This window comes from Mauremys reevesii, linkage group 6 (genome assembly GCF_016161935.1).
Source record: "Mauremys reevesii isolate NIE-2019 linkage group 6, ASM1616193v1, whole genome shotgun sequence".
Taxonomy (NCBI): Eukaryota; Metazoa; Chordata; order Testudines; family Geoemydidae; genus Mauremys; species Mauremys reevesii.
In genome coordinates, this window is record NC_052628.1 from 113,548,185 (window position 1) to 113,574,982 (window position 26,798).

The 26,798-nt window shown below is 46.2% G+C and overlaps 1 protein-coding gene across 5 annotated transcripts in view; it reads right to left on the reverse strand.

The window, feature by feature from the left end:
• The window catches only part of MUSK (muscle associated receptor tyrosine kinase), a 93,880-nt gene that overhangs the window by 23,007 nt on the left and 44,075 nt on the right, over positions 1 to 26,798 (reverse strand). For 3 of the 5 annotated variants that reach the window (XR_005600574.1, XM_039544980.1, XM_039544979.1), the window contains exons 1-3: positions 7,585 to 7,664; positions 5,320 to 5,586; positions 724 to 899 (exon numbers count right to left, since the gene is read on the reverse strand). Coding sequence is in view for 4 of the 5 variants with exons in the window: in XM_039544980.1 (XP_039400914.1) it covers positions 724 to 899; positions 5,320 to 5,586; positions 7,585 to 7,655 (514 nt within the window). In the remaining variant the exon portion in view is untranslated. Of the gene's footprint in view, positions 1 to 723; positions 900 to 5,319; positions 5,587 to 7,584; positions 7,665 to 10,780; positions 10,788 to 14,363; positions 14,524 to 24,174; positions 24,300 to 26,798 lie in introns of those variants that run through there. The other 2 variants (XM_039544982.1, XM_039544981.1) reach the window with 2 other exon arrangements.

The window sequence follows — 26,798 nt, forward strand, 5'->3', positions numbered from 1 at the left end:
AAACTGTTGTTCCTTTCGTTCTTTAATGCACAGAATTTGGCATTTCAAACACAGGGTAAAATAGAACTAAAGATGTTACAAGGCTGCAATTTACTTCAAGAGCCTCTTCCAACTACATAGACTGATACCTAGGACGCTGATTTCCTACCGGTTCTTATTTTATTTGTAAATTTTATATTTTACAATTGTCGTCTTCCTTGTCAGAGGGCATTTGACATGCCACAGTCTAATAAATACTTAAAGGTACCACGGGCCAAATCCAGTGTACCCTATGTGTCTCCAGTGTTTTGAGTGGGGTTCTTTTAGCTGACCCCTCTCCCTTGGAGTCACACTGCCAAGGACTCCTCAACCGCCTCCTGCCCCTGGTATCCCTCTTTAAAGGGGCTACCCTGCAGAGAGGGTTTTCTTAGGAAAGCTATTACAGCCCCTGGGTGTATTTGGGTTGACTGCTGGGTGCAAGGGGGACGCATTCTCCCTCATCCAATCCACAGATCCTCCAAACTCTGGCGAATCCACCATGGAGCCCAAGGAAAGGGGGCAGGATTGACATGTTGTCTGACAATCCCCCTTTCCCTGGCGAAGAAGAGAGCTACATCCTTAGGGCATAATCTGGCCCACACATTGGTCCTGATCACTCAGTGGCCTCAGGCCTTCCCCTCTTCCCCAAACTCTCGCTAAGCCTTGACTCCATTTAGCACAGCAGCAAGCAGAATTCTCAGTTACCGAAATATGGAATCCTGGTGCAGGCCTTGGGGTTCTGGTGCAGGCTGGGAAGTCTGTTGCATTCAGGTAGAGCGAGCAGCATTAATCCTGGTTTGTAAATCCCTTTCTGGGAGTTCTCCTCCAGTGAGAGCCATTCCTTAAAGCAGTAGAGATCCTTTACCGCAAGGCAATGCTCTCTACATTATTTTACAAAGAACAGTGAAATACACAGTCAATGGCTTGCTGACAAACACTGCATTAACATTGGTGTGCAAAAATTATGCAGACAGATCCTTAGCTGGTGGAAATCGGCGTGGCTCCACTGATTTCCATGGGGCCACGCTGATTTATACGAGCTGTGAATCCAGCTCATAAACTGTAACGGAAACATTGCATGAAATATAACAATTTGTTCGAGGGAAATCCTTGAAGCTGCATTTTTTTTGTGAAGCAGCACTCTGTTCAAAGCACGTCGTTCTGTATCATGGGTTCACACCAACTAATGACAACATGTCATGCCTGTGGGTCAACCTCCTCCTGCCCCTCCTTAAAACTCACCTCTCTGCCGTAATGCAGACAGAAAGCTGCAATCTGATACCAGGTGTTCTCCTGCCATTACTACTCCTGATTGGCTGAGAATTGTGCACATCCTATTTCTTTTTTTAAATCTTATCTCCCCGCTCTGGTCTCCTTGATTGTCTCCTCCACCTGCTATGTCTTGTCTTTTTCACTGTAATCTCTTGGGGGTGGAGACCTTTCTATAGCACCTAGTCCAATGAAACACCAACATGGATGAGATCTCTAGGCGCTAAGTCCATAGAAATGTTAAATAATAGATTAAAAAGGGAACTGTCTGTTTTTCATCCCAGGTGATTCTTTGAAAGTGATTGATAAATAAATTATTGAAATTCATTGACATTTTCAGTTGTTTCAGGAATAGCGCGCTGTCAGTTTTGGTTTTCTTATAAAGCAGACTGTTTTTCCTGTCATACCCAGAATATTGGGAAAGATTTTGGGGGTGGTAATTAGTTAATTATCAGCCATTCTTTTTTTTTTTGGAAACCTGGGCTGGAATACTGGCTTTGCGGTTACAAGTGGAGATGATTTTGGCAGACGCGGTCAAGTCTGTGGGATAGGCTTGCCTACTATTCAAAACCAGCACAGGCTTTGGCATCATTAGGAGTTGAGCAGTTGGCACATGATGATAGTAACTGAATCAGTCACCCCTGGAAATGTGTAACCTAAAGCACCACATTGCAATTTGACACAATTTTATCAATTTTGTTGCTACCAGTTTCCCTACTACTCGGTGAGGATTAATGTTAATAATAGCTGGGGTCATTGTGAATCTTTATAAAATGTTCTGCCCCTGTGGAGTCACAACTGTTCAGTGATAGCACAGCTGAGGTGGAGTATATTTTACCAAGGGATGAGGCAGCTGCTCTTCTGCAGCTGCAATGAGTGTGCTGTCAAGGCTCTATTTAGGAGCAGAGCTGTGTAAGAAGAATGCACCGAGCCTGCCTGCATTGTGCTTGCCTTTAGCCAGTGCTGTCTCCTTGCTAACTCCCATAAGCACCAAGTTCAGCCAGACATATCAATTTTAACTGAATAAAGCACATTCCACAGGAGTGAGATACGCACCCTAAACTGGGGAAGATTGATGATCTTGGGGAACTGGGCAGGGATTTGGGAGATGCAGGTTCAAGACCTGCCTCTACCACAAACATCTCACGTGTCCCTGAGCAAGTTGATTAAGCTATTTGTGCCTGTGAAATGGGGATGAACATCCCTGTTGAGGGGTATTGTGAGGCTAAAATCATTCATGTTTCTGAAGTTCTCTGATGCTATGGTGATGGGGCCATGTAAGCAGTCCTATGTACAAAATCTAATAATGAGGAGTATGAGCTTGATGAGGTCATATATAAAGAGAGATGACTTCAGACCATTATTAGAATCCTTGTGTAATGTAAATGGGCGATACACAAGATCAGCAGGAGGACAGGTGGGCCAGTAACCTTTTAATGACCATTCGGACTAGGAAAAACAGAACCTTATTTAAGAGAAGAAGCAGAGATGCCACCTGGTCATTCCAGATTATTTTTTAACACACAAATGTTACTTGCTGCCTCATCCACTAAGTACTAAGAGCAGCAGTATCTCAAAAGGAATTAACTCATTCTTCTCCTGCCTGAGCTATTGTCATACCCAGCCAGCAATACAAGGAGAAGGATGGAGCCAATCAATAACTACATAAGATGAGAAGTTACTTTCCCTCAAAATATGGCAATTCACCATTTCTCCCAGTGCTTCTTATCCAGGGACTCCAGAGTCAATTGGAAAGAATGTGAGATTCCCTGTGATTCATGGTGTTCACTGTTTTTTCTTGCAACAAGTCATCCCTTTTGTAAACTACAAGATAAATACCGGTACCTGGTAAACAAACATTAAGCCAAGACTACCTACTTGTTCTGAACGGGTATCAGTGATGATCATATAGTCCCAAGGGAACCTAATCCTATGAAAATATACTGTATAATGGATTTGGGGTTTATGGTTTTAGAATGACCTATGAGTCAGCACAGAAGCATGACAACTGCTAACATTCATGACAAAGAGGATGACCAGAACAGTAAGGGTGAGATTTTCCAAGCAGTCTAAACGAGTCAGCTAATGCTCACCAAAAAGAGTAAAGGGAATAAGAAAGGTATTTTTTAAAAATACGGTAAAAAAATACTAGCGAGAAAGTGGTCTCTTAATAGAAGAGTAGGCTGGTGAAATTTTGTTTTAAAATGTCTGAGCTACTGAATTTCTTATTTAAAAATGGAATTTAACGAGATTTGAAAAGTGGTGAGGTCTGGCCAATTGCTATAGAAAGATAAAAAGCTGCTGATAAAGAGCAGACAATATAACTGGAAACATTAATATATTCAAATCAACAAGACCACCTGAAATGCATCCAAGGGCTCGGAACCATTGACAATTACATTTCAGAAATCAAAGACCGCAGAAGTAGTACTGGTATTGCAGTTCTGGAGAAAATCATTGTGGTACTGCTCTTTGATCTTTAAAAGAGGAAGAGGGAGTAGTCTCAGGAATTGTCATTGTCTGCCTTCAATCCATATTAAAATAATGGAACATGTATATAAATTGTGCATGTATCTACAGAGTGATAATGAAACTATTGGCAATAAGCAGCTGGGATTTTTAAATAGATCATTCCAGACAAATTTATTCATCTCGAATTCTCTTGCAAATCCTTAAGCCCACGTGGCCAGAGCCTCAGTTGGTGCAGGAACTAGGTTGGTTTATGCAGCTTAGGCTGTGGCCCATAATTTTTCAAGCCCTCTAGGCACAGAACTTCCATTGAGTCACTAGGAGCTCCGTCCATAGAGGTCCACTTGTGGATGGTGGGGGAAGGGAACGCAGTAGGTGTAATATTTAATACAGCACCTTGGAAAGCCTTGCTTAACAAATACATTGTGACCGGCTTGGATATAAATACTGTCACAGAAACTGAAAATAGGCTGAGACTGCTGTGTGGATTATCAAATCTAGTATACAGTATATTCACTAAATTTAATGCACACTACATCATCATCATTCATACAGGGACGCCCCCTAAATGACTTGTTTTTAGAGAGTTGCACTGAAAGAGGTGAATGATTTTGGTAGGATGTCTCATTGACTGGGATAGTGGACCCCTATATAACAATAGAGGTAATAGTGATTAGAGAGACCACTTGACTCTGTTTGGTTTGAGTTCAGTAGATCCAGTCCTGACTTCTTTATTTGCCATTTCTGCCACTTAGAGATTTCATTGAGGCAAGTCTTCAGGATTGGCACACTGCTCTGATAAATGTTCATTTGAAGTGGGAGTCATTATCACTTACGGTGACCAGTCAGCAAATGTGAAAAATCGGGACGGAGGCGGGGGAGAGTAATAGGAGCCTATATAAGAGAGACCCAAAATTCGGGACTGTCCCTATAAAATTGGGGTAAAGTGATAATAGGGTTACCAGATGTCCCGAACAACCTATGTGCTATATGAACAAACACCTGCATTAGCATGGATGCACCAATGGGTACTTATGCATGGTTATCCATCAGAGCATGCAAATACATATGTTGGCATTTGTGCCGTCATACCTGTTGTACTGTGTTTTGAAGTTTTTCTTTTACATGGTTAAAATAATTAATTATTGCATTTATGTTACTGGGTTGGCCAAATCCCGCAGCCCATACTCAGTCCTTACTTTGAATAATGACTTCATGATGTGACCCAATACTACTAAAATACTTAGCATTTACATAACATAGCACGATTCCTCTTCAGATCACTTTACAGACATTAACTCATTCATTCATTAAACCTGTTGTGCACCTATCCTCACTGCAGTCTAAGTAAGCTTTGTGATTGTGTTCAGTGGGGTGGGTTCAGAACCTCCATGAGCAGATGAACAAAGCTGAAACTGGGGCAAAGAAAAATGCCATACACGTTTACCATTTTAAACATTAAAAAGGTAATTTTCTTGTTCTTCCTTACAATCCCCACTTCTTGTCTGGACAAACTCCCCCCGCCCTCTCTGAAATCCACCCAGATGGTCAATGTTTTTTTACCTGCACACTGGCTTCGGAGCCGGTCCAACTCCTGAGGGATTGCACTCCTGGAAGATGTAGTTACACAGCAGAGACTCAGCAGCCGGGTGGCAGAATGAACTCACCGTTTTCAGTTCAGTCCAGGCAGTGTGAACAAGCAGCTCTTGGGTCTCCTCTGGGTCAGCATAGGAGGAGTTGAAGAAAACAAGAGCATCCTTCACCAAGATAGCACTACACACCTCACCTCTGTACGTGCTGCAGTAGCCTGTATCACCCTTGTACAGTTTGCTGGTGGGGGGAATGTACACAGGAGTAAGTGTACAGCGGTAATCTGTGCTGAAGTGCATAGTTTCATCAGTAAGACAGTACTTATAAGGCTAATTAGACAGTGAAGAAGCAGCATAGACTTTAAGGTCAGATGGGACCATTATGATCATCTAGTCTGACCTCCTGCACAACGCAGGCCACAGAATCTCACCCACCCACTCCTGTAACAAACCCCTAACCTATGTCTGAGTTAATGAAGTCCTCAAATCGTGGTTTAAAGACCTCAAGGTGCAGAGAATCCTCCAGCAAGTGACCCATGCCCCACACTACAGAGGAAGACAAAAAATCTCCAGGGACTCTGCCAATCTGCCCTGGAGGAAAATTCCTTCCTGACCCCAAATATGGTGATCAGTTAAACCCTGAGCATGTGGGCAAGACTCACCAGCCAGCACCCAGGAAAGAATTCTCTGTAGTAACTCAGATCCCACCCCATCTAACATCCCATCACAGACCACTGGGCATACTTACCTGCTAATAATCAAAGATCAATTAATTGCCAAAATTAGGCTCTCCCATCATACCATCCCCTCCATAAACTTATCAAGCTTAGTCTTGAAGCCAAATATGTCTTTTGCCCCCACTACTCTCCTTGGAAGGCTGTTCCAGAACTTCACTCCTCTGATGGTTAGAAACCTTTGTCTAATTTCACTAAACATCCTAGTGTCCAATTTATATCCATTTGTTTTTGTGTCCTCATTGGTACTAAGCTTAAATAATTCCTCTCCCTCCCTGATATTTATCCCTCTGATGTATTTATAAAGAGCAATCATATCTCCCCTCAGCCTTCTTTTGGTTAGGCTAAACAAGCCAAGCTCTTTCAGTCTCCTTTCATAAGACAGGTTTTCCATTCCTTGGATCATCCTAGTAGCTCTTCTCTGTACCTGTTCCAGTTTGAATTCATCCTCCTCAAACATGAACTGCACACAGTATTCCAGATGAGGTCTCACCAGTGCCTTGTATAATGATACTGACACCTCCTTATCTTTACTGGAAATACCTCGCCTGATGCATCCCAAAACCGCATTAACTTTTTTAACGGCCATATCACATTGGCGGCTCATAGTCATCCTGTGATCAACCAATACTCCGAGGTCCTTCTCCTCCTCTGTTACTTCCAACTGATGTGTCCCCAATTTATAACCAAAATTCTTGTTGTTAATCCCTAAATGCATGACCTTGCACTTTTCACTATTAAATTTCATCCTGTTACTATTACTCCAGTTTACAAGGTCATCTAGATCTTCCTGTATGATATCCTGGTCCTTCTCTGTGTTAGCAATACCTCCCAGCTTTGTGTCATCCACAAAGTTTATTAGCCCATTCCCACTTTTTGTGCCAAGGTCAGTAATAAAAAGATTGGTCCCAACACCGATCCCTGAGGACCTCCACTTGTAACCTTCTTCCAGCCTGACAGTTCACCTTTCAGTACGACCCATTGTAGTCTCCCCTTTAACCAGTTCCTTATCCACTTTCAATTATCATATTGATCCCCATCTTTTCCAATTTAGCTAATAATTCCCCATATGGAACCGTATCAAATGCTTTACTGAAATCGAGGTAAATTAGATCCACTGCATTTCCTTTGTCTACAAAATCTGTTACCTTCTCAAAGAAGGAGATCAGGTTGGCTTGGCACGATCTACCTTTTGTAAAACCATGTTGTATTTTGTCCCAATTACCATTGACCTCAATGTCCTTAACTACTTTCTCCTTCACAAATTTTTCCAAGATCTTACATACTACAGATGTCAAACTAACAGGCCTATAGTTACTCGGATCACTTTTTTTCCTTTCTTAAAAATAGGAACTATGTTAGTAATTCTCCGGTCGTATGGTACAACCCCTGAGTTTACTGATTCATTAAAAATTCTTGCTAATGGGCTTGCAATTTCATGTAGCACAAATATAACCATTAAAACAATCAGGTGCTATCCAAACATGGAACCAGGTGCAACTTACACAAGATTTCCACTCTGTCTGGAGCATGAGTGCAGTGTACTGCAGGAGACATCTGTGCATGTGTAACCCATGTGCCTAATAGGGAGATCTCTCTTTAAGAGACCCACTGGGGGGAGGTAGGAGTGAGTTGTGTCTAGATCATTGTTGCTAGGGACCTATTGGAGCAGACCCAAACTACCACAGTCAATTCCAGAAGCTTCTGGATGTGGAGTGCTTAATCTGCCTAGCAACAATGACCCAGACACAACTCACTCCTACCAACCCCCAATGGGTCTCTTAAAGAGAGATCTCCCTATTAGGCACATGGGTTACACATGGAAGCCCTAGTACGGAAGTTCCAATTAGGCCTGGGCAAAGTGATTTGGGTATGGTAAGAACCAATCTCAACCATAGCCCAACATTCAAACCGAACCCTGGGCCAATATTTTCTCAGGTCAGGGAAAATTTGTTTTCTCTCTCTGATGCAGTTCTGGGTTCCAGTGTGGACTACAAGCACAAGAAGCTGGCCTAGTACAGAATAAGTATAGTAAGAAAGCATGACAATTTATGGGGTTTATAATTATTATTACAAGCAGCTTTATTGAAAGGGAACTAATTGAGCAGCTGCCAGCTAGGCTGGGACTGCTGTCAGGGACTGCAAACATGTGGAGTTTTGTTTTCACGTGAAGACATCCACACCCCCAGGAGTTATCCAGTGAAGAGTGGTTACACCGCAGGAGGAGTGTATGAGCACGCATCTGGGAGCATCTGCCTTGACTTTAACCAGAGAGCGTTCAAAATGCAGAGGGACAGGGCCTGGCTGCAGCTGTCCCGGTTGCTCATTCAGTCAGTTTAACAGAGGTCAGTGTGGTTCAATTCGCAACATGCTAACCATTTGGAAAAGCCAATGGAGCTATTTGTATATTTTCCTTTTATTTCTTTCCACTCCACAAATTACCCATTGTCAGTACAGCTTGACTTTCCTCAAGGGGAAAAAAAAAGCATACTGACAAGGGAATAAACAAGACAAATGCATAAGCCTTTTCCGACCCTAATTTCAATGATTTTCAGATGATATTTTCATAGCAATATAATGACATTTTCTGGCTGTGTTACATTTCTAACTGCATGGCTTTGGGGTCAATATCAAGCTTTTTTAAAAAAAAATTGCTAAAAGAAAAGTAAGTAACGAATTATGGCAGTGACATGATGGAAGTACTGACCATTGCCACCACTACATTCCTATGCACACTTCATGGGCTGACCAGGAGACTTCTGCTTGTGTCAGTCAGCCTCAGCCCATGAATACGCCACCAGCTGTTGCCCCTCCAAGAAAGATGTTATGGAGGGTAGGTTTCCTAACCAGCGTTGTGATGTCAGCAGCTACACTGAAGCAATGCTTGTCATAATGAGAAACATGGCAGAGTGAGCTCCTTCTTGGAGCACTTGTATTAATTTTCATAAAATGTTGTTATTTTACTGTTCAGTGGGTGAGGGATGTCCTCCACACCCTTAGCCAGAGAAAGTTGGAAGCAATAAGCGCATGCATAGGATTGCACTGGTCAGCTGTGAAACCAGCTACTATCATGGCAGGCAGCCCACAGGAATAGCTTGATAGCAACAGTCAGTGCTACTGTCCTGTTTTCCTTGTGTTCAGACACCTCAGAAGAATGTGTCTGTGCAGTCATCCTAAAACTGAAGCGAATTCTGAACAGCAAATGCTGAAAGGAGTAGTTGCTGCAAAGAATTTTTGTGGCGACACGGACTAAAAGATGCACGCCTAAAATCTGCGTCAAATGGCACTGAATGACAAATGCTAAAGACTGAACTCCGCTCATAGATTACTAGCGAAGAGAATACGAGGGCTGAATTCACAGAGTAAATGATCAGCTATGAATAACTTGCCCAGTTCTGTGATCAGTGTCAGAGGAACCTAAATAGGTTTCAGTCAAATGCGGCGAAGGAATTTAAAAAGGCTTAACCCAATATATTCAAAAAATGTTCATTCTGGAAATCAGAGGGGAAATCTCAAATGAGGTTCTCCTGTTACTTTCTATACTCCTTGGTTTTAACTGGGATGAGTATACCACAGCAATTTCAGCCACTTTATATTAAGGTTCCATTTATGAATAGCTTATAAAGGTTTACTGAATGGTTTAATAGATGGTTTAATAAACGGTAAATTAATTGTCCAAGAGGTCAATAGTTTGCTCATAACTATAGCTTGTCATCCCCATTTTACAGATGGGGCGACTGAGACAGCATAGACATGTTAAGCGTCTTGCTCAAGATCACTAAGGCTATGCCTACACTTCACACCACTTGTGGCAGCAACATGGAGGATGGATGTAGCTGCATTCGCCGTGTAAAGCAAGCTGCATCCACAGTGCAGTGAAAGACAGTGGCAGGCGGGTAAGCAACGGGGAAAGGCTCCAGCAGTGAGAGAGCTGCCAGTCTTTTCCCAAGGCCTCCCCCTGCCAAGGCCTTTCCCCACTGCTAGAGTCTTTCCCTGCAGTGGGGAAGCTACTGGAGCCTTCCCCACTGTTCTTCCCTGCTGGAGCCTTTCCCTGTGTCAGGACACTAAAATACCAGTGTAGACAGAGGAGGCGCTGCTTGGGCGTCTAGAGAGTCATCAGGTGTGTCTTTACTCTATTCACTTATGCATGCCTCACCATCCACACTACTAGTTATACCCATGCTAGAGGAGGCATGAAATGTATGTACTCTACATGCTGCCATAAGGAGTGTGCAGTGTAAACAAACCCTAAGTAAGTAGGGTGACCAGATGTCCTGATTTTATAGGGACAGTCCTAATTTTGGGGTCTTTTTCTTATAGGTTCCTATTACCCCTCCACCCCCTGTCCAGATTTTTCACACTTGCTGTCTGGTCACCCTATAAGTAAGACAGTGGCAAGCCAGTACCAGCATCCAAATTTCATGAGCCACAGTGTGTAACTAAGAACAGAATTTGGTTCAGAGTATATTTGCTCTATTAGAAACAGTTTAATCTGTTTAGAAGCCAATTCCCAGTAACTACCTGTATAGTAAAAACAGTGTTACACATACGAGAACCTCAAGATGCTGTTCTTACTTGCTGTCATACACTTTATCCATTAGTTTAGGTAATATATAACAAAACTCTTTGTTCATAATTCATCTCCTCTTTCAGCCTCCCTGGCCCAAACAAACACCTCAACAGACAAGAAAACATACTTACCTCCATTCTGTTGGAAAGGCACATGAGCCAGCCGCAACAGGAGCCAGGTTTGGGAGAGAAAGGGAAAAGTTTGTCAGTGACCTTTTACCCATTCTTCTTGAACGCAAAACGTAAAGGTTCATACATCTAAAAATAGGCTGCCCCAGGCAGTGCGGTGCTGCCGCCCGCCTTCCCTCCTCCTTGCGGCCCCTCCCCCCTTCCGGCGTGTCATGCCGAAATGTTCTCTTTTGTCATTGATTTGTATTTTCTAAGGGAGAGGGAGGCCAAGACTTTCCTTCCTGGGTGTGTTTTGGGAAGAGAGGAAGGCGAATGAATTAGGAACAGGAAGGCGTTTTCTGTGAAACTCTTGCTGAAATGGATCGTGGTGATCCAAGTGCCAACGACGCTTGTTCTAGAAAGGCGGCAGATCAGCAGTTGGTGGCCATATAATGTGGCGCCTTGAACAGAGGTACCAACTTTCTAATTTCCTGGGGGATGCTTGACCTCCGCTCCGTCCCAGGTCTCACCCCCACTCCACCCCTTCCCCCAAGGCCCTGCCCCACCTCTTCCCACCCCTTCCTGCTCCCCACTCCATCCTCGCCCCACATCCTCCCACCCCGTTCTTCCCCATCCCCCAAGTTCACCATACCCTCACTCCACCCCTTCCCCCCAGCTCCTCCTGCACATCGCTGAACAGCATCTGTGGTGGGTGCTGGGAGGGAGGGGGAGGAGCTGATTGGCACACTGCCAGTGGGTGCTAAGCACCCACTATTTTTTCCCATGGGTGCTGCAGCCCTGGAGAACCCACAGAGTCAGCACCTATGGCCTTGAAGATTAAATTGTGGCTCACTCTACGTGCCCGTGCAGGATACCAGCACAGCACGTGGGGCAGAGCATCCACAGCTGGGCAGAGAGTTAACGGGCGGGGGTCAGGAATGACTGCAGCACTATCTTTACCCCCCTCAATCATAGGCGGCAGGTTTGTATAATTTTTGGTGGGGCCCAACATGGTGGTGCCCCCGCCGCCCCCCCTGGCCGATATAATAAAATGAAGCTACAATCAGTGTCACAAAGACAGAAGGTCAATTAAAAAGTGGAAAAGTCAAGCAGCACTTGCTTGCCCTTCAATATATATTATATTATATCTTTGTGTTGCTGTTGTGATGAAGTGGATATTTCTTCTTTGAATTCTGTGAATACTGTGTGTGTCCCTCAGTTTCCCCTGCAAGATGCCAACTGAAGGTGTTGGGGACAAAGAGATCAGGTGCCTCCCTGTCCCAGAGAGACACAGAGGAGAGAGGGAGTGTTGAGTCTGGGCTGGGGGGGGAGGGGGAGAGGTGGGGAAGAACCCCCCCACCCCCCCAGATCCCCCCTGACAGAGGGGTTGAGGTTTCTGTACTGTTTTCTGTAACAACTGTGTTGTGTTGTGTGTTGTTCAACCCTAATTTTGTTTGTGTGTCTGGAGAGTCACATCTGACTGCAGAGGGTGGGTGCAGCCCCTTGGTTGCCCCAGACCAGCCTCAGCCTGGGCAGACTGACTTTGGGTGCTGCATTGGAAAGTGCATGATGCTGGAGAGGAGGGCAGCCCAGGAAGAAGGTGTAAGCTGCCTGGAGACAGTCTGCTCTGAGAGAGAGGCTCCCCAAGTCCTGACTGGCTGGCTATGAGTATGTTATGTTCCATCACAGCATTCCCTTCCCACTCACTTCACTTCCCCCCAGCCACTGAGCACTGACTCCCCCTCTCCCTCCTTTTTTTCTCTTTTTCCAGGCATTAGGAGGCCACCTGATCTCTCTGTTCTCCAACACCTTCAGTTGGCACCTTGCAGAAAAAATGGAGAAAAAAGCTGAAGCTGCAAAAGCTTCCTGAATTTGGCTGAATTTCCTGAATTTTCAAGTGGCAGGAGGGGAGTGGGGGGGCTGAGGGCTGGAGGCTCCATGGGGGCATGGCAGCAAGGTGGAGCTTCTGGAGCTTGGAGCTGGGGCTCTGTCTGAGGGCCAGGGGTGGAGATTTGTTTGGGGGTTGGTAGGGAGGGGGGGGGGGTTCAGGGGACAAGGAGCAGGGGGGGGGGAAGGGGGGGAGGGGAGGGGGGCAGGGAGGGACAGGCAGCAATTGGAGGGGCATGGGAGTCTAGCAGGAGGGGGGAGGAGGTGGGGGTGGGGTGGGGGGGGGGTGGGGGGGCGGAGAGGGGGGGGGGAGGGGGGGGGGGGGGGGGGGGGGGGGGGGGGGGGGGGGGGGGGGGGGGGTGGGGGGGGGGGGGGGGGGGGGTTGGGGGGGGGGGGAGGGGTGGGGGGGGGGGGGGGGGGGGGGGGGGGGGGGGGGGGGGGGGGGGGGGGTCCGGGGGGGGGGGGGGGGGGGCGGGCTGGGGGGCAGGGGGGCAAGGGGCTGGGGGCCCTGGCTGGGGCTGCTGCCCAGAGCCTTAAAGCCAGCCGCGGGAGAGCATCAGCCGGGGCTGGGCTCTGCTTAATGGCCTGCGGCCAGCTGGCCAGGCGCAGCGCAGCTGTTACTAAAAGGCGGGGGAGGCTCTGATTGGCAGCCCCTGGGGCAGCCAGCTGGCTCCGGCCCCCTCTGGAAAGGCTGAGGGCTGCCTGCCTGGGCTCTGGGGGGCGCCAGGGCCCGGGAGCCCAGCCAGCCGCATGCAACGAGTTGCCGATCCAGCTCGGAGGCAGGCTGCAGAGGCTCTTTCCCAGCCCAGCCTCCTGGCAGCTCCAGCTGGGCTCTGCGGCAGGCAGCCCTGGCTCTGGCGATTCCCTGCTGGGGCTGGCTGGCTTGCTGCTGCGACAGGCTGCTCTGGGCTGCCTGGGCAGCCCTGCAGCTTCAGGAATTGGGCCCAAAGCCCTCTGTGAATATAGCTGGGAGCTCCATGCCTCAATATGCCAGCAAGCGCAGCTGAACTGGCAGAGAAAGATGTAATTTGCTCTCAATAAGGGACTGACACAGATCACTTCCCTCCTGGAGCCAGGGGGAACCGTGGAGTGAATTGGAACTGGCTTTTTCCTTGGGCAGTACAGCTACAAACTGCCCTTTACTCAGGACTTACGGTAATTCCGCCATCAAGCCTGAAGCGTTCTCCTGTAAGAAGCTCTAGGTTTTTTGGGGGTGATGGGAAAACAAACCAACTCCTGACTAGGGGAGGGGCAAACTATCTTCTTTTGGTCACTAACTGTGCTAGTGCAGGAATGAATTGGGCCCTCCGTTTATCCTGCAATAATCAACAGTTCCTCCCTGCTTTATCATACCAGTTCCCAGCACAGGAGGTCTCCCTACCAGAGCACAGTTCAGTTAACAAACAGAAATAGGTGATATTAATACTGTGACTTCCTCCACAAGGATGAGCTTACACAGCACTTCTGGGACCCAGCATGCAAGACAACGGCAAGTAAGCAGGAAATGACAGCAGTGCCAATCGCTGAAGCATAATGATATATAAGGAAATAACCCAGCAGGGGAATGCACTTGTGGTCAAATTTAACCCACTGTAAATTATTACTAAGGTAGAACCCCTCACATCCTCCAAAGCTTCTTCCCCTACTCCTTCCTCCTGACAGGAGAAAGTTAATGCTGGGTGGCAAGATGCTTAGTAAAAGCCTTTTCTTTTCAGCATACCTGACACACTGATAGTCGCTGCAGCTTTTGCGGTGCCAAAGGTTTTGCTGTGTTTGTTGGTGGCAATGCAAGTGAACAAGCCCGGCCTGGTGACGTACGCTTGCAGTCGGGAGTCGATCACTCTGTCTTTCACGCTTTCGACTATAGATCCTGCAGAAACCTAAAAGATCAAAGAACAGAACAATGGGTTGGGGGTTGGTTGAGGGTTTTTTGGTTTTTTTTAAGACAATTTTTAAAATAAACAAACAAAGCTGAACCAGGTGGATTAAAGTGGCAGTGAGTTAAAGTATGGCACGGTCAGAAAAGGGACTGAATAAAAATGGCACCTTCATAACAGCTGACTTTATGGACAAAAGCAAGTTTTAATAGTTTGGATTTTCAAATCACTGGCGATTTTGGGTGCTTCAATTTTGGGATGCCCAATGTGAGACATCTTTAATGAGTCTCTTTTTCAGAAGGTGGGTGTTCCACACTTTCTAAAAACAGAGCCTAGCATGTTTTATCCCTGTTATCAGTGCAAAGCCAATGCAGTGGGGAGTCTGATTCCTTTTTGTTTCATGCTACATCAATAACTATTAATATTACCCTGTGAAGTTGTAGTTTAGTTGAGTTTTGTAATTGAGTTGAGGATCTGGTCCAGGATCTACCTTTATTGGTAACGATACATGAGCCGCAAAGAACATTGCATGGCTTTCAGATTGCAGGGCTCACTGGGAAAAAAATCTTGTTACTTGTACACTGAGCAAATTTCCCCTTGAATTCACTGCATTTCTTTAAATATGACAGCAAGGATTAGGGCTGGATGGAAAATGGTTCAAATTGTAGAGATTTTGAAAATTTTCCTGTCCCAAATTAGGACAAAAAGTCAAGATCTCAAATTTTCACAAACCATTTTTACACTTTTCAGAGTAGACCCATGCTTTAAGGCAGTGTTTGAACAGAACAAGTGCTCTGGCTCCAATGTTATGAAAGGTCTGATAGACTTTTTGACTTTGCAGCGCTCAGTAACATGTGAAAGAGTTCAGATTTGGTGCTCCTCTTTGCCCATTTCAGAAATCCACGAGTGAGCTGGGAGCTATGTGATTTTAGGCAGGGATAATTTTATGCTCAGTCTTTTCTTGTTGGTACAGCACTGACACTCACTGCAATTATAGATGACCGTCCATTATAGCTCCTGCAGAATCACATCACAAAGTTAATGCTGAGCAGCTAGCCTGCTCCACCACTGAGAGCCAGAGACAGCGTCAAACCATCAGGAATAATTCAAGTGAGAGTCATTTCTGGATCCTAGTCGTGCTACCTGACAATGGGGATTAGGGAGAGTGATCTGGAATATCTTTTCACAGGCCCCAATTCAGCAAGGTACTTAGGCACACATGAAAGACAGGAGTAGTCCTACTGAAGACAATGGGACAATGCCCATGCTTAGAGTAACAAGTACCACACAGTGGAATATATGCTAATAATTCCTGAATCTCAAGAGGTTGTGTATTCTAGTGTAAGTGCTTATTCAAAGCTAAGTTATACTGTCTGAACACTCCCGTCTACAAAATTATGATCCATTACCCTCAACTCCCATTGAACTTTACTCTTCAATTGGATATCCCATGAGAAGAGACTTACTTGGGAGATTCCTAATACCTCCCGACTGCAGTCAGGATGGAAACACTGTGGGTGAAATCCTGGTCCCATTGAAACCATTGGGAAATTTGCCATCAACATCAATGACGCCAGGATTTCTCCCATCCTTGTGCTTTGTTAGCACTTGCACTTCTAGAGTTGGCCTGAAGAATTAAATGACTCTTTAAAGGTTGAGGTGTTTGGGTTAGGATTTTGAGCTGGTGCTTATTTTATCAGAATCTGTCCACCCTCCCTAATCTGTGCTGGTTTCTGAGGTCCGTAGATCAGCACTGGATCATCAGGAAAATCCCTTCTTTACAGTTGGCATTTTGAGGCAGATTCACTATCAGGATCTGGATACTTTGGGATACTCCAGTGACAAAAAGCAGCCGTAAACTCACTTTTTAGCTGGGTGGTTAAGACAGGCTTCTGGCTTCTTTTTATTGCTTGTGGATCTAGTCTGTCAGATTTTGTACCATATTATTTTTAAATCAAGTGAAAAACGACAAACTTCAAACCAAGTCTGGATCCATTTTGATTCAGGGTGTGCAGCATCCATGTTTTTAGGATCCATTGGCTAATGGCTAGTGGCTCTCAGTTTCTGGTGTATACCCATATATGCACAGGTTACTGAAAGCCGCTATGGGGAGGGAGTCAGGAAGCAGGAAGGAGCAAGTGAGGAAGTCTCTGGAGCCAGAATCAAACTGGAGAGAGGCAACGGGGCCAGGGAAGGAGTTGGGCCATATTTAGAATGGCTACTGCCACACGGCAGGAATAATTTTTAGTATCAGTTATCCAGTGTGATAGACAGATCTCTCGGACTGAGAGAAGCCATGGGCTAGGGTACACACATTTCTATTAACAGGAATCAGTTCTGGTTCAAGAATTCCTGTCATCCCAGTCGGAAGTCTTGCCTGTAGAAAATACCTGGCAACAGCTTTAACTAAATGTGTGTCTTCCAAATAGCACAATACTATTGAAACTCAGTTGGGTCACACATATTCAGTTTGGTTGTGCGTTGTACCAGTGTTTGAAATCGGCAGAGAGGAGGACTGCGGCAGGGCTTACCCACTCCCAGAGCACCACCTTGCACTGGTGCAGGATGTAGCTGCTATCTTCAGCTCTAGTGCCTCCTGCTGGTCACCTGCCTCTGGTCCCGGTCTTGTGTGTCTCAGCCCTTTGTCCAAGTCACCTAAGTTCCGACCCCTTCTGGGGTGTTATAAACAAGCCCAAACAAAACTGAATAGTTCTTCTGCCCTCTTGGGCTACTCAAGTCTTCTCTGCTTACAGACACCATCTCAGGGCTCCCCTTTCAGGAACCTGTGCTGCCCTGTTGTCTGTCTGTGCACCCTAGCCCATGGCTTCTCTCAGTCCGAGAGACCTGTCTCATCTGCCATTTCTTCCTCCTCCCCGAACCAAACTCCTTCGGTTTATTTATTAGGGCTTTGGCCATGAGTCAATTAGCTGCTCACCTCCCCAGGAGCAAAACATGACTAATAAGGTGCATTGCTAGCCTTGCACATGATGGGGGTTAAGCCCTATCACACAGATGCATACTATTATCGTTATCATTATTATCTATTTTTACTGCGGTAGCGGCTAGAGGCCCAAATTCTGGACCAGGACTCCATTGTGCTAGGAGATGAACAAACACAGAACCAAAAGACATCCCTGCCCCTTACATCCGTGACGTCAGCTTCGGAGGAAAGGAAGGCATTCATTCTCAAACATTTACCTTTGTTCATGATTAGATAATTGAGCAAAGAGAGTTTTTGTCCTGCCTCCACTTCTTTGGATACAAAACTGCAATCATTCTTGCTGCTATGGAAAAGGGATTTCTTCAGGATTTCAGCCAGGTGCAATACTAGTCGAGCTAGTACAGCAGGCTGACTGGGCTTTAATAAGTTTCTTCCTTGAAATTCTTCTCTTACATTTCAGACTTCATTGTTAGACTGTTCTGTTAGCTTCTCTGCAAGCATGGAGCCTGTCAGTCATTTTATTTTTCACCGAAACTTCTGATCCATGCATCATTGTCTCATATGTCTTGATATAAGCCTCCCTCCCTTCCTCTGCACTCTTCTTCCTGTGTATCCAATGAATGCCAAAACATTAAAGGGTCTGAGTCAACTCTGGGATCTTCTGTGGAGTTTTACTCAGCGTAATGGGCCTCAGAAAGGAAATCTGAGAACAGTGAGTCAGGACTGTTCCTTCTCAGCCTGGATCACACAGTGCAAAATGCTTTGCTTGCCAGGTCAGTGGATAGAACTTTCAGGAACAGGGGAGAATAATCCAATGGCCAATTTCAGCTCAAGGCCTCTTTGTGTGAAAACGATCCCTCTTTGACTTTGCTTGCAAACAGCAAGAGCATAACGAACTGTCATTTGCATTATGTAAAACAGCCTGAGAGAGCCTGAGGTAGCTTCTGCTGTGTTTGTTGTAGCCATGTTGGTCCCAGGATAGTAGAGAGACCAGGTGGGTGAGGTAATATCTTTTACTGGACCAAAGTCTGTGGCCCAGATCTGAAGAAGTGCTCTGTGTACGCTTGAACACTTGACTCTCTTGCCAACAAAAGTTGGTCCCAAAAATATATTTCCTCGCCCACCTTGTCTTTCTGATGTAGCTCTTGAAAATTACAGGTAATTGTATTTTTAGACCTTACAAATTGGCTGTTAATTTTTCTACTTGGAACCTGAGATTGTCTTCATTAAATGTATTGATTCCCTTTACTTGTTAAAGAAGTTGCTTACGTTCTGCCCCCATCCCCTCCGGATTGTCTTTAACTTTTTAAAATTCCATTTTGGAATCTAAGAAAGAAGAGGCTTTTACCATATCTTTGTGTTTAGCTTAATTCTCCCTTGCAGTACAACAGAGAGCTAAAGTTCAGTCCCGTGATGTCTTGCAATGACTAACGAAGGGAAACAGAATTGGAACAGTATTTTTGTTTGTTTGTTCGTTGGGAAGTCAAGACAGCTGCTGTTTAGAGAAACTTTCATCTTTCTGTTCCATGGCAGTTTAATGACTACAGTACAGTGCTTTCATCCACTTTAAACTTCAGGACAATTACAGGTCAGCATTCAGAGACTATAACAACACAGACACTGCAGGGATCACATCCTCAAATTACTCGCTGTTGCTTGCTTGCAAGTCAGTCTTTAAATACATGTGCTCGATTCCACCTGTTTCCTGGTTTAACTTTCCTAGAGGCAGGCACTCATTAAAGAAAGGTCTCCTTACCATATTTAAAGCTATGTGGTCGGGAAGGCATTCCTCTTGGGACTGATTTTGCCTTGGAGACATAGAGGCTGGAGCGGATCTGACCCCAGCCCAAACAATGCCCAGTTAAGAAATGGATTGAGTATACAAAGTTCAGTCCTTGGCTGGAGGCCAGGTGTGTTGGTCAGACCCTCCTTTCTCTGGGATAAGTTTGTAGTGACTGGATCTACACAGAACAAAGGCACTAATAAATCACCAGGTCAAGCAAAGGAGCTGGAAGTTGAGGTGGGAGAAGATACTGATACTACCAACAACAGGCATTTGGGATCCTGTGCTGAGAGCTCCTTTGATATATTGAGGCCTATTTAGTGATAAGGGGAGGGTGGATCTTGCTTTTCAGAAGGCGCCTTCAAAGAAGACAGAGAATTCTGTGGTTCTGTTTTCTCAGCGGTTCTGCCGCTCCTCCTTAGGAGCGTGATCTCAGACATAAGAGCAGCTGAGAGTGGCTACGAAAGAATATAAGAACACACATTGCCCATCACCCAGGAGAACACAACACAGAAATCTGGAGAGTGTATGTGAATGATGGGGACTGCATGTGATTCATACTGAATGCATGAACCACAAGGCAAGCACATGGGAGTATAATGCCCCAAAGATGCCACAACTAGAAAGATAATGTAGGAGTCATCAGTTAATGCTGTTACACACGGTCTTACAAGATCTTTTTCTTAGTATGTGGTCCCTGTCAGTCTTGCACGCATTGTTGCTAGTTTTGTGATATTAGTACCTTTTGGTGGAGCGGTTGCAAGCAGCAGGAGAGTTTACTCTCTGTCTTAATCTCTGTAACTCTTGTTAATCCTTGGGACAAATTTTCTTCCTAGGAACTAGGGCTTGGCATTTGAGCTGCGATTCCTGAAAGAGGAGATTGCCTTGCCTGGTGTTTGTGACGGCCTGTTTTCAAGGGCTGTTGTATACAGTGTAAAATTAACAAGTTGCACTAAAAAATACCCAGACTCCACTTTATTGATTTCTCCTCCAACGGAAAACTGATCTGCAAGGCCCAACGTCTGCTAGCATTCCGCAGAAGGGTGAAGATGCTGCCTACCTCTCTAGGTCATTACGCAGAGCTTGCGCCACCAGAAAGATATACTGTCGGAAATAGGTTCCAGTAACATTTGTCCCTGCAAAATGGCGTTAAACCCAGCTATAAAAAACAGTTGTGCTATATGGTCCAAAAACTGAATGCGGAAAGAGTCTGATTTTCATTAGGACCTCAAGCAAGCTCCCTTGTGTGCTATGCTCATCCACTTTGGGTACTCTAACATGTGCCCCTGCAGATGACAAAATCTGCACATACCAAACCCAATGGATAGAGGGTATCCACAGAAAAGAATATGAGGGTGAAAAGTAAAGTGTCTCTAAAGATCTTCTTCCAGGGCTACTAAAGATGAATTAAAGGAATTGAAGATGTACAGAAAAGGCCATTTGACTACTGGTAAGATGATATACAAGTAGCCAACTGACAAAAGCAGTTAAGGCAATATTCTGCCCTTGCATCCCTAAGCAGTGGGGTAATGGAGAGCAGATGGTTCCTTGCCCACTCTGCCTGGGGACAGCAAGTTCAGTAGCATTCCTTGTGTATCAGAGGTCTTGGGACATCACCCATAAACCAGCAGAATATGCTTCCTGGGAGTCATGTCTAACACACAGTGGAGATGCTGGACCATTGCTTGTTTTAATTTTCACAGTAGAGGACATTGCTCCCTGCTGTGTGCAGCCACTATGGGCAGGCAAAAATTTTGTCCTTAATGCAGAACATGAGTGGGAGCAGTTCACAAATTCGGAGAGCATTTTAGGCAGGGTTTTTGGGAAGTTCTAGCAGTACCTGCATTAATACTGACATCATAAAAAGTCATCATCAATGGGGAATCATCAAATGGGGCTGTTTCTAAAGGGATCGGTACTGGGTCTGATGCTATTCAACATTTATATCGGTGATCTGAAATTAACTATTAAATCACCGCAGATCAAATTTGCAGATGACACAAAGATTGGTAGAGTGGTAAATAATGATGAGGCCAGGGTGGTCATGCAGAGCGATCTGGATTGCTTGATAAGCTGGCCCCATTCAAACAAAATGTGTTTAATACATCTTTAATACAGCCAAAGGTCATTCATCGACAAACAAAGCCTGTAGGTCATGCCTACAAAATGGGGGACTGTGTCCTGGAAAGCAGTGACTCTAAAAAGGATGTAGGGGGTATAGTGGACAAGTAACTCAACATGTGTGATGCTATGGCAAAAGAAGGGCTGATGAGATCCTTGGATATATAAACAGGAGGGTCATGAGTTGGTTTAGGGAGGTGATTTTTCCTCTGTATATGGCACTGGTGAGATTGGAAATAGAATCATGTCTTCTTTTTAAAAGTATGTTGAAAATTGCACAGGATGCAGAGAGACAAAATGATTTGAGGGCTGGAGACAATGCCTTACAGTGAGAGACTTAAAGAGCTCAAACTGTTTAGTTCAGCAGAAAGAACATGGAGAGCTGACTTGGTTCTGGCGCATAAGTAGTTTCACAGAGAGTAAATACCAGACACTAAAAGGCTTCTCAATCAATGTAGAAAGGCAGAACAAGAAACAAGGGATTGACGCTACAACCAGACACATTCAAATGAGAAATAAGGCACGCTTTTTTAATGGTGTGGGAGATTAAGCATTGGACCATATTACCAAGGGAAGTGGTGGATTCTCCAAATCTGAATGTTTTCAAATCAGGATTGATTTTCTGGAAGACATGCTTTATCCAAACACAAGTTAGGTTGATGTTCTTGTAGCTACAGTCTGGGGGGAGGGGATGTGCCAGGATATATTCAAGCTAGATATCTTTATAACAGAGTCAGCGTGTCATCTTTTCATGTAACTTTTTGCCCTATTGTTACTGATATATTTGGCTACCAATCAAAGGGCTCATTAAAAAGAGAGTCAGAAAAGATGGTGAGACAAGCCCTATAAAACACTAAATCAGACATGCAGACCTGTTGATGTAGAGCACTACTAATAATAACCGTATTGCACACTTATATAATGCTTTGCACCTAAGGATTACCAAGCACTTTGCAGTCATTATCAGCAGGGGCAGCTCTAGGATTTCCGCTGCCCCAAGCACGGCGGCACACCACAGGGGGGCGCTCTGGCGGTCACCAGTCCCGCCGCTGCGGTGGACCTCCCACAGACGTGCCTGCGGAGGGTCTGCTGGTCCCACGGCTCCAGTGGACCTCCCGCAGGCATGCCTGTGGATGCTCCACCGGAGCTGCGGGACCAACGGACCCTCCACAGGCATGTCTGCGGGAGGTCCACCAGAGCCGCCTGCCGCCCTCCCGCGGGACGCCGCCCCAAGCACGCGCTTGGCGCGCTGGGGTCTGGAGCCGGCCCTGATTAACAGGTCACTCAACACAACACCTCAATGAAGCAGGTAAGCACCTTACAATTATCCACAGTTTACAGAGGGGGAAAATGAGACAGAGGGGTTCAATGATTTGTCCAAAGTGGCAAATACAGACAGGAATAGAACCCAACTTCCTGGCTCCCACTTCTGTGTTTTATTCATTAGATCAGGGGTCGGCAAACTATGGCACGCGTGCCAAAGGTGGCACGCAAGCTGATTTCTGATGGCACGCCGCTCTGGGGTTCCTGCTGCTGGCCCCTTGCCAGCTGGGGTCCCACCGCCCATCCCACTCAGTGCCCACTGCTGGCCTGGGGGAAGGAACCCCAGGCTGGCAGCGGGCTGAGACCCCAGCTGACAGGAGCCGACAACCGAAACCCCAGAGCGGGGCAGGCTGAGCCGCTCCTGCCAGCCAGGCTCCCACCGCCGGTCCCACTCAGCACCCGCTGCTGGCTTGGGGAAGGAACCCCAGGCTGGCAGCGGGCTGTGAGCCCAGCTGACAGGAGCCGACAGCCAAAACCCCACAGCGATGGTGGGCTGAGCTGCTCAGCCCACTGCCGCTCTGGGGTTTCCACCACCGGCTCCTGCCAGCCGGGCTCCCACTGCCGGTCCCACTCAGCGCCTGCTGCCGGCTTGGGGGTCCTTCACCCAGGCTGGCAGCAGGCTGAGACCCCAGCTGGCAGGAGCTGGCAGCCAAAACCCCAGAGTGGTGGCGGGCTGAACTGCTCAGCCCGCCTCCGCTTTTGGGTTCCTGCTGCGGGCCCCTTGCCAGCTGGGGTCCCACTCAGCACCCGCTGCTGGCCTGGGTGAAGGAACCCCAGGCTGGCAGTGGGCTGAGACCCCGGCTGGCAGGAGCCGGCGGCTGAAACCCCAGAGAGGGGCTGGCAGAGATGCTCAGCCCACCCCTGAAACCCCAGAGCTGGATGGGCTGACCTGCTCAGCCCGCTGCCGCTCTGGGGTTCCAGCTGCTGGCCCCTTACCAGCCGGGGTCCTCGCCGCAGCCCCACTCACCTTGCTTCCAGCGCAGGCCCCCTGCCAGACAGGGTCCAGGCTTCTGGCCCTGCTCAGCCCTACCAGCCTCCAGCTCCACTCACCTCAGCTGCTGATCTGGGGTTCCAGCCGCTGACCTCCTGCCAGCCGGTTATCAACTGATAACTCAGAAGCCTGTGTGCAGCTTAACGTATCTAAATACATGCCACCAGACATTGAAAAACTCAGCAAGGAAAAGCAAAGGCAAGGATCACACTAAACTAATAAGATCTGCATTTTAATTTAATTTTAAATAAAGCTTCTGAAACATTTTGAAAACCTTGTTTACTTTACATATAACAGTAGTTTGGTTATAGATTATAAACTTAGAGACAGACTTCTAAAAAATGTTCATGTATTACCGGCACGCGAAGCCTTAAATTAGAGTGTATACATGAAGCCTCGGCACACCGCTGCTGAAAGGTTGCCGACCCCTGCATTAGATCATGCTTCTTCCTGATGCCAGCCTTCATTAGTCAGAGGTAGAAAAGGGGCACTTACAGCTTTTCCATTTTCAAGCCACGTGACAGTGGGAATGGGAATGCCCGTTGCCGTGCACCGCAGAGTCACCACAGACCCAAAGGTGACATTGTGGGATTCAGGAGCCTTCAGGATTCTGGCAAAAACTGTTAAGAAGACAAAGGTACTAGTTAAGTGACTATTTAAAGATGAAGCTCAGATACTCTTCCTCTTCAGTAAATCTTGAAAGAGGTGGCAGTCCAAGCCCTGCAGTGAATAAAAACATTGCATAGATTCACTAGTAAATGAGATACCTTTTTTTCCCACAAGACTGTCATCTTTATATACACTACACAATACTAGCCAAATTTTGCTTTCAGATTTTTGTGGGCAACTCCAACAAACTGCAGAGGCAAGTGCATGTGCAAGAATTTGGAGGGCAGAGTTTGGTGTAGTGGGATACAGTGCATTGATGTGGGGCAATTTGCAATAAATGCACAACAAGCTATGTTTCTGCCCGGCGTAACCTGATCGCTCATCTACAAAGAGTGAAAACTATTTTAAGCTGTCGCCCAAGGGACCAGCAGAAATCAGTCATGCACACCATTAACAAGGCGTGGGGGAGGTGCCTTTCATTAAAGTTCAGACAGAATTGTACTGGGAACCTCAGAGATAAGGTTTTACCACAGAAGATCCCCGGCTCCTGAAATTCTCCACTCCAAGGGAGGAGTGGCTAGCTTTGCACTGAGAGGCAGAACTTGCGGAGGTCAAGGTTCTGTGGGAAAGCAGGGTTGAACCAGATGGATCTAAGGGCAGCCATGAGCTGTGTCTCTGGCCCTACACTGCTCCATACCCCGTCCACAGCCAGTGCTGGCAGCCTGTCAGCTAGTGGTCACAAAATAGGAATTTTTCTGCAGCAATTTTTTACCTTTTTTGGCAAAAAATCAAAACTGAAATATTTAGATTCTGAAATGCCACCTCATTGCCTCATGATCTCATTCTCCTTGATTGGCTGGGCTCCCTCGTCAGACGAGTCTCCCCTGATGCACCACGGGCACCTCTCTTGGCGAGAGGCGGCAGTGCATCATGGGGGTCCCTGAGCCTGGTGCATAACGGGAGAGGTAGTCTGGCTGAGGAGCCCGGCCCAGAGAGGAGAATGGGCTAACATGAGATGTTTCCCAGTTGAAATATTTTGGGTTTGGGCCCAAAATTGAGAACATTTTGAAGATCACCCCAATAGGCATCAAGGAGCCCACGGGTAAAGAACTGCTCATAGGAGGCCATGTCGTACTATCAGGTTTCAAGAAGAAATCTCCACTGAAATCATCAGGGACTTCTGCTTAAAAACTGATGGCATGAAATCATTAACTTGGGGTGCTTTTAGTAGAGTAGGATTTACAGTATGAGACAAATTTCCCTAACATAGCCCAGACTCCCATCCCCTTCCCAGAAGCCTGTCCTACGTCCACCTCCTACCCCTAATAACACCAAGTTCTCTCCTGCCATTATGATCCAACAAACTCTTAATGTCAACTGACAAGGGGGTGCAGAGGGGTACAGGTATCTCCTGGTTCTGGTACATACATTCCAGTTCACCAAAGAATGCCACATGAGGTCTCCAATGAAAGCCAGTGTCACACTGGTCACCAGTCTCATTGTGAAATGTATGTACATGCACTCTTCAAGGAGTTACGTATCTGTACCAGAAAATTATGTTCTTAAGCATGTAAGTTAAGAACAGGTCACCAAAAGGTGACATGCCTGAGTCTGGTTCCTCCAGAAAAGAGGTAGGAAATATGTGTCTCTCCATCAGGATGTAAGTGAAGAATTGAAAGCTAGCACAGCAAAGGCACATTTACATACAAAGTCAAATGTTAACGGAGAGATGTGACCTCACTGAGAGAGGAGCTCACAGGAAAAAACAAGCCATGTGGGTTATCCCATCTAATAGTACAGACAATTAACTTTGGCGGTGTTACTAGAAGGCAAAGAAGACTCTGTCATCCAGCACCATGGAAGTAACCAGACAGTATGCTGGCATTCATGAAAGTGGGGTCTCAGCCTGCCTTGATTGAAAATGCTGCAAAGGACTTTGGGCGAGACAAACTTCTTTAGACAGAAGGTTAAACTGCTAATTAAGTTTAGTCTCTAGAAAGCGTGTTATGATTTTGTTTTATATTTAACCATTTGTTTCCATTATCCTCACTCACCATCTCCTGAATCTCTAGTCTTTGACCATAAACTCATTTGTGTATTCACTATAAACATATCCTAGTGCTGTGGTGTTAAGCAAAGTGCTGGTCCTGAATTGAATCTGACAAGCTGGTATGTTCTGTTCTTTTGGGAACAGCAGGCCTGGTAATTCTGTGAGTGTTTGTTGGATAAGGGCAGGTGGTGGTGAGTAGCCTCACAATCCTGGGTATTCCTGAGGCAGAGAGAAACAGACTGTGTAGGACACAGCTAATGGGAAGGGGCAATGGGGGAGGCCAAGGGGGAAAAGGACAAAATGAGAGAATGTTCCCCACCAACTGTACAGACTCCCTACTCCCACCTTCTGCAAGTCCTTCCTCCTTCTACCCCTAAGAATGCCAATTTTCTCCTCCCTCTTCCCCAACAATCCCTCTTCCAGACTCTGCCCACACACCCATCCCAGCAGCTCCTGGCTC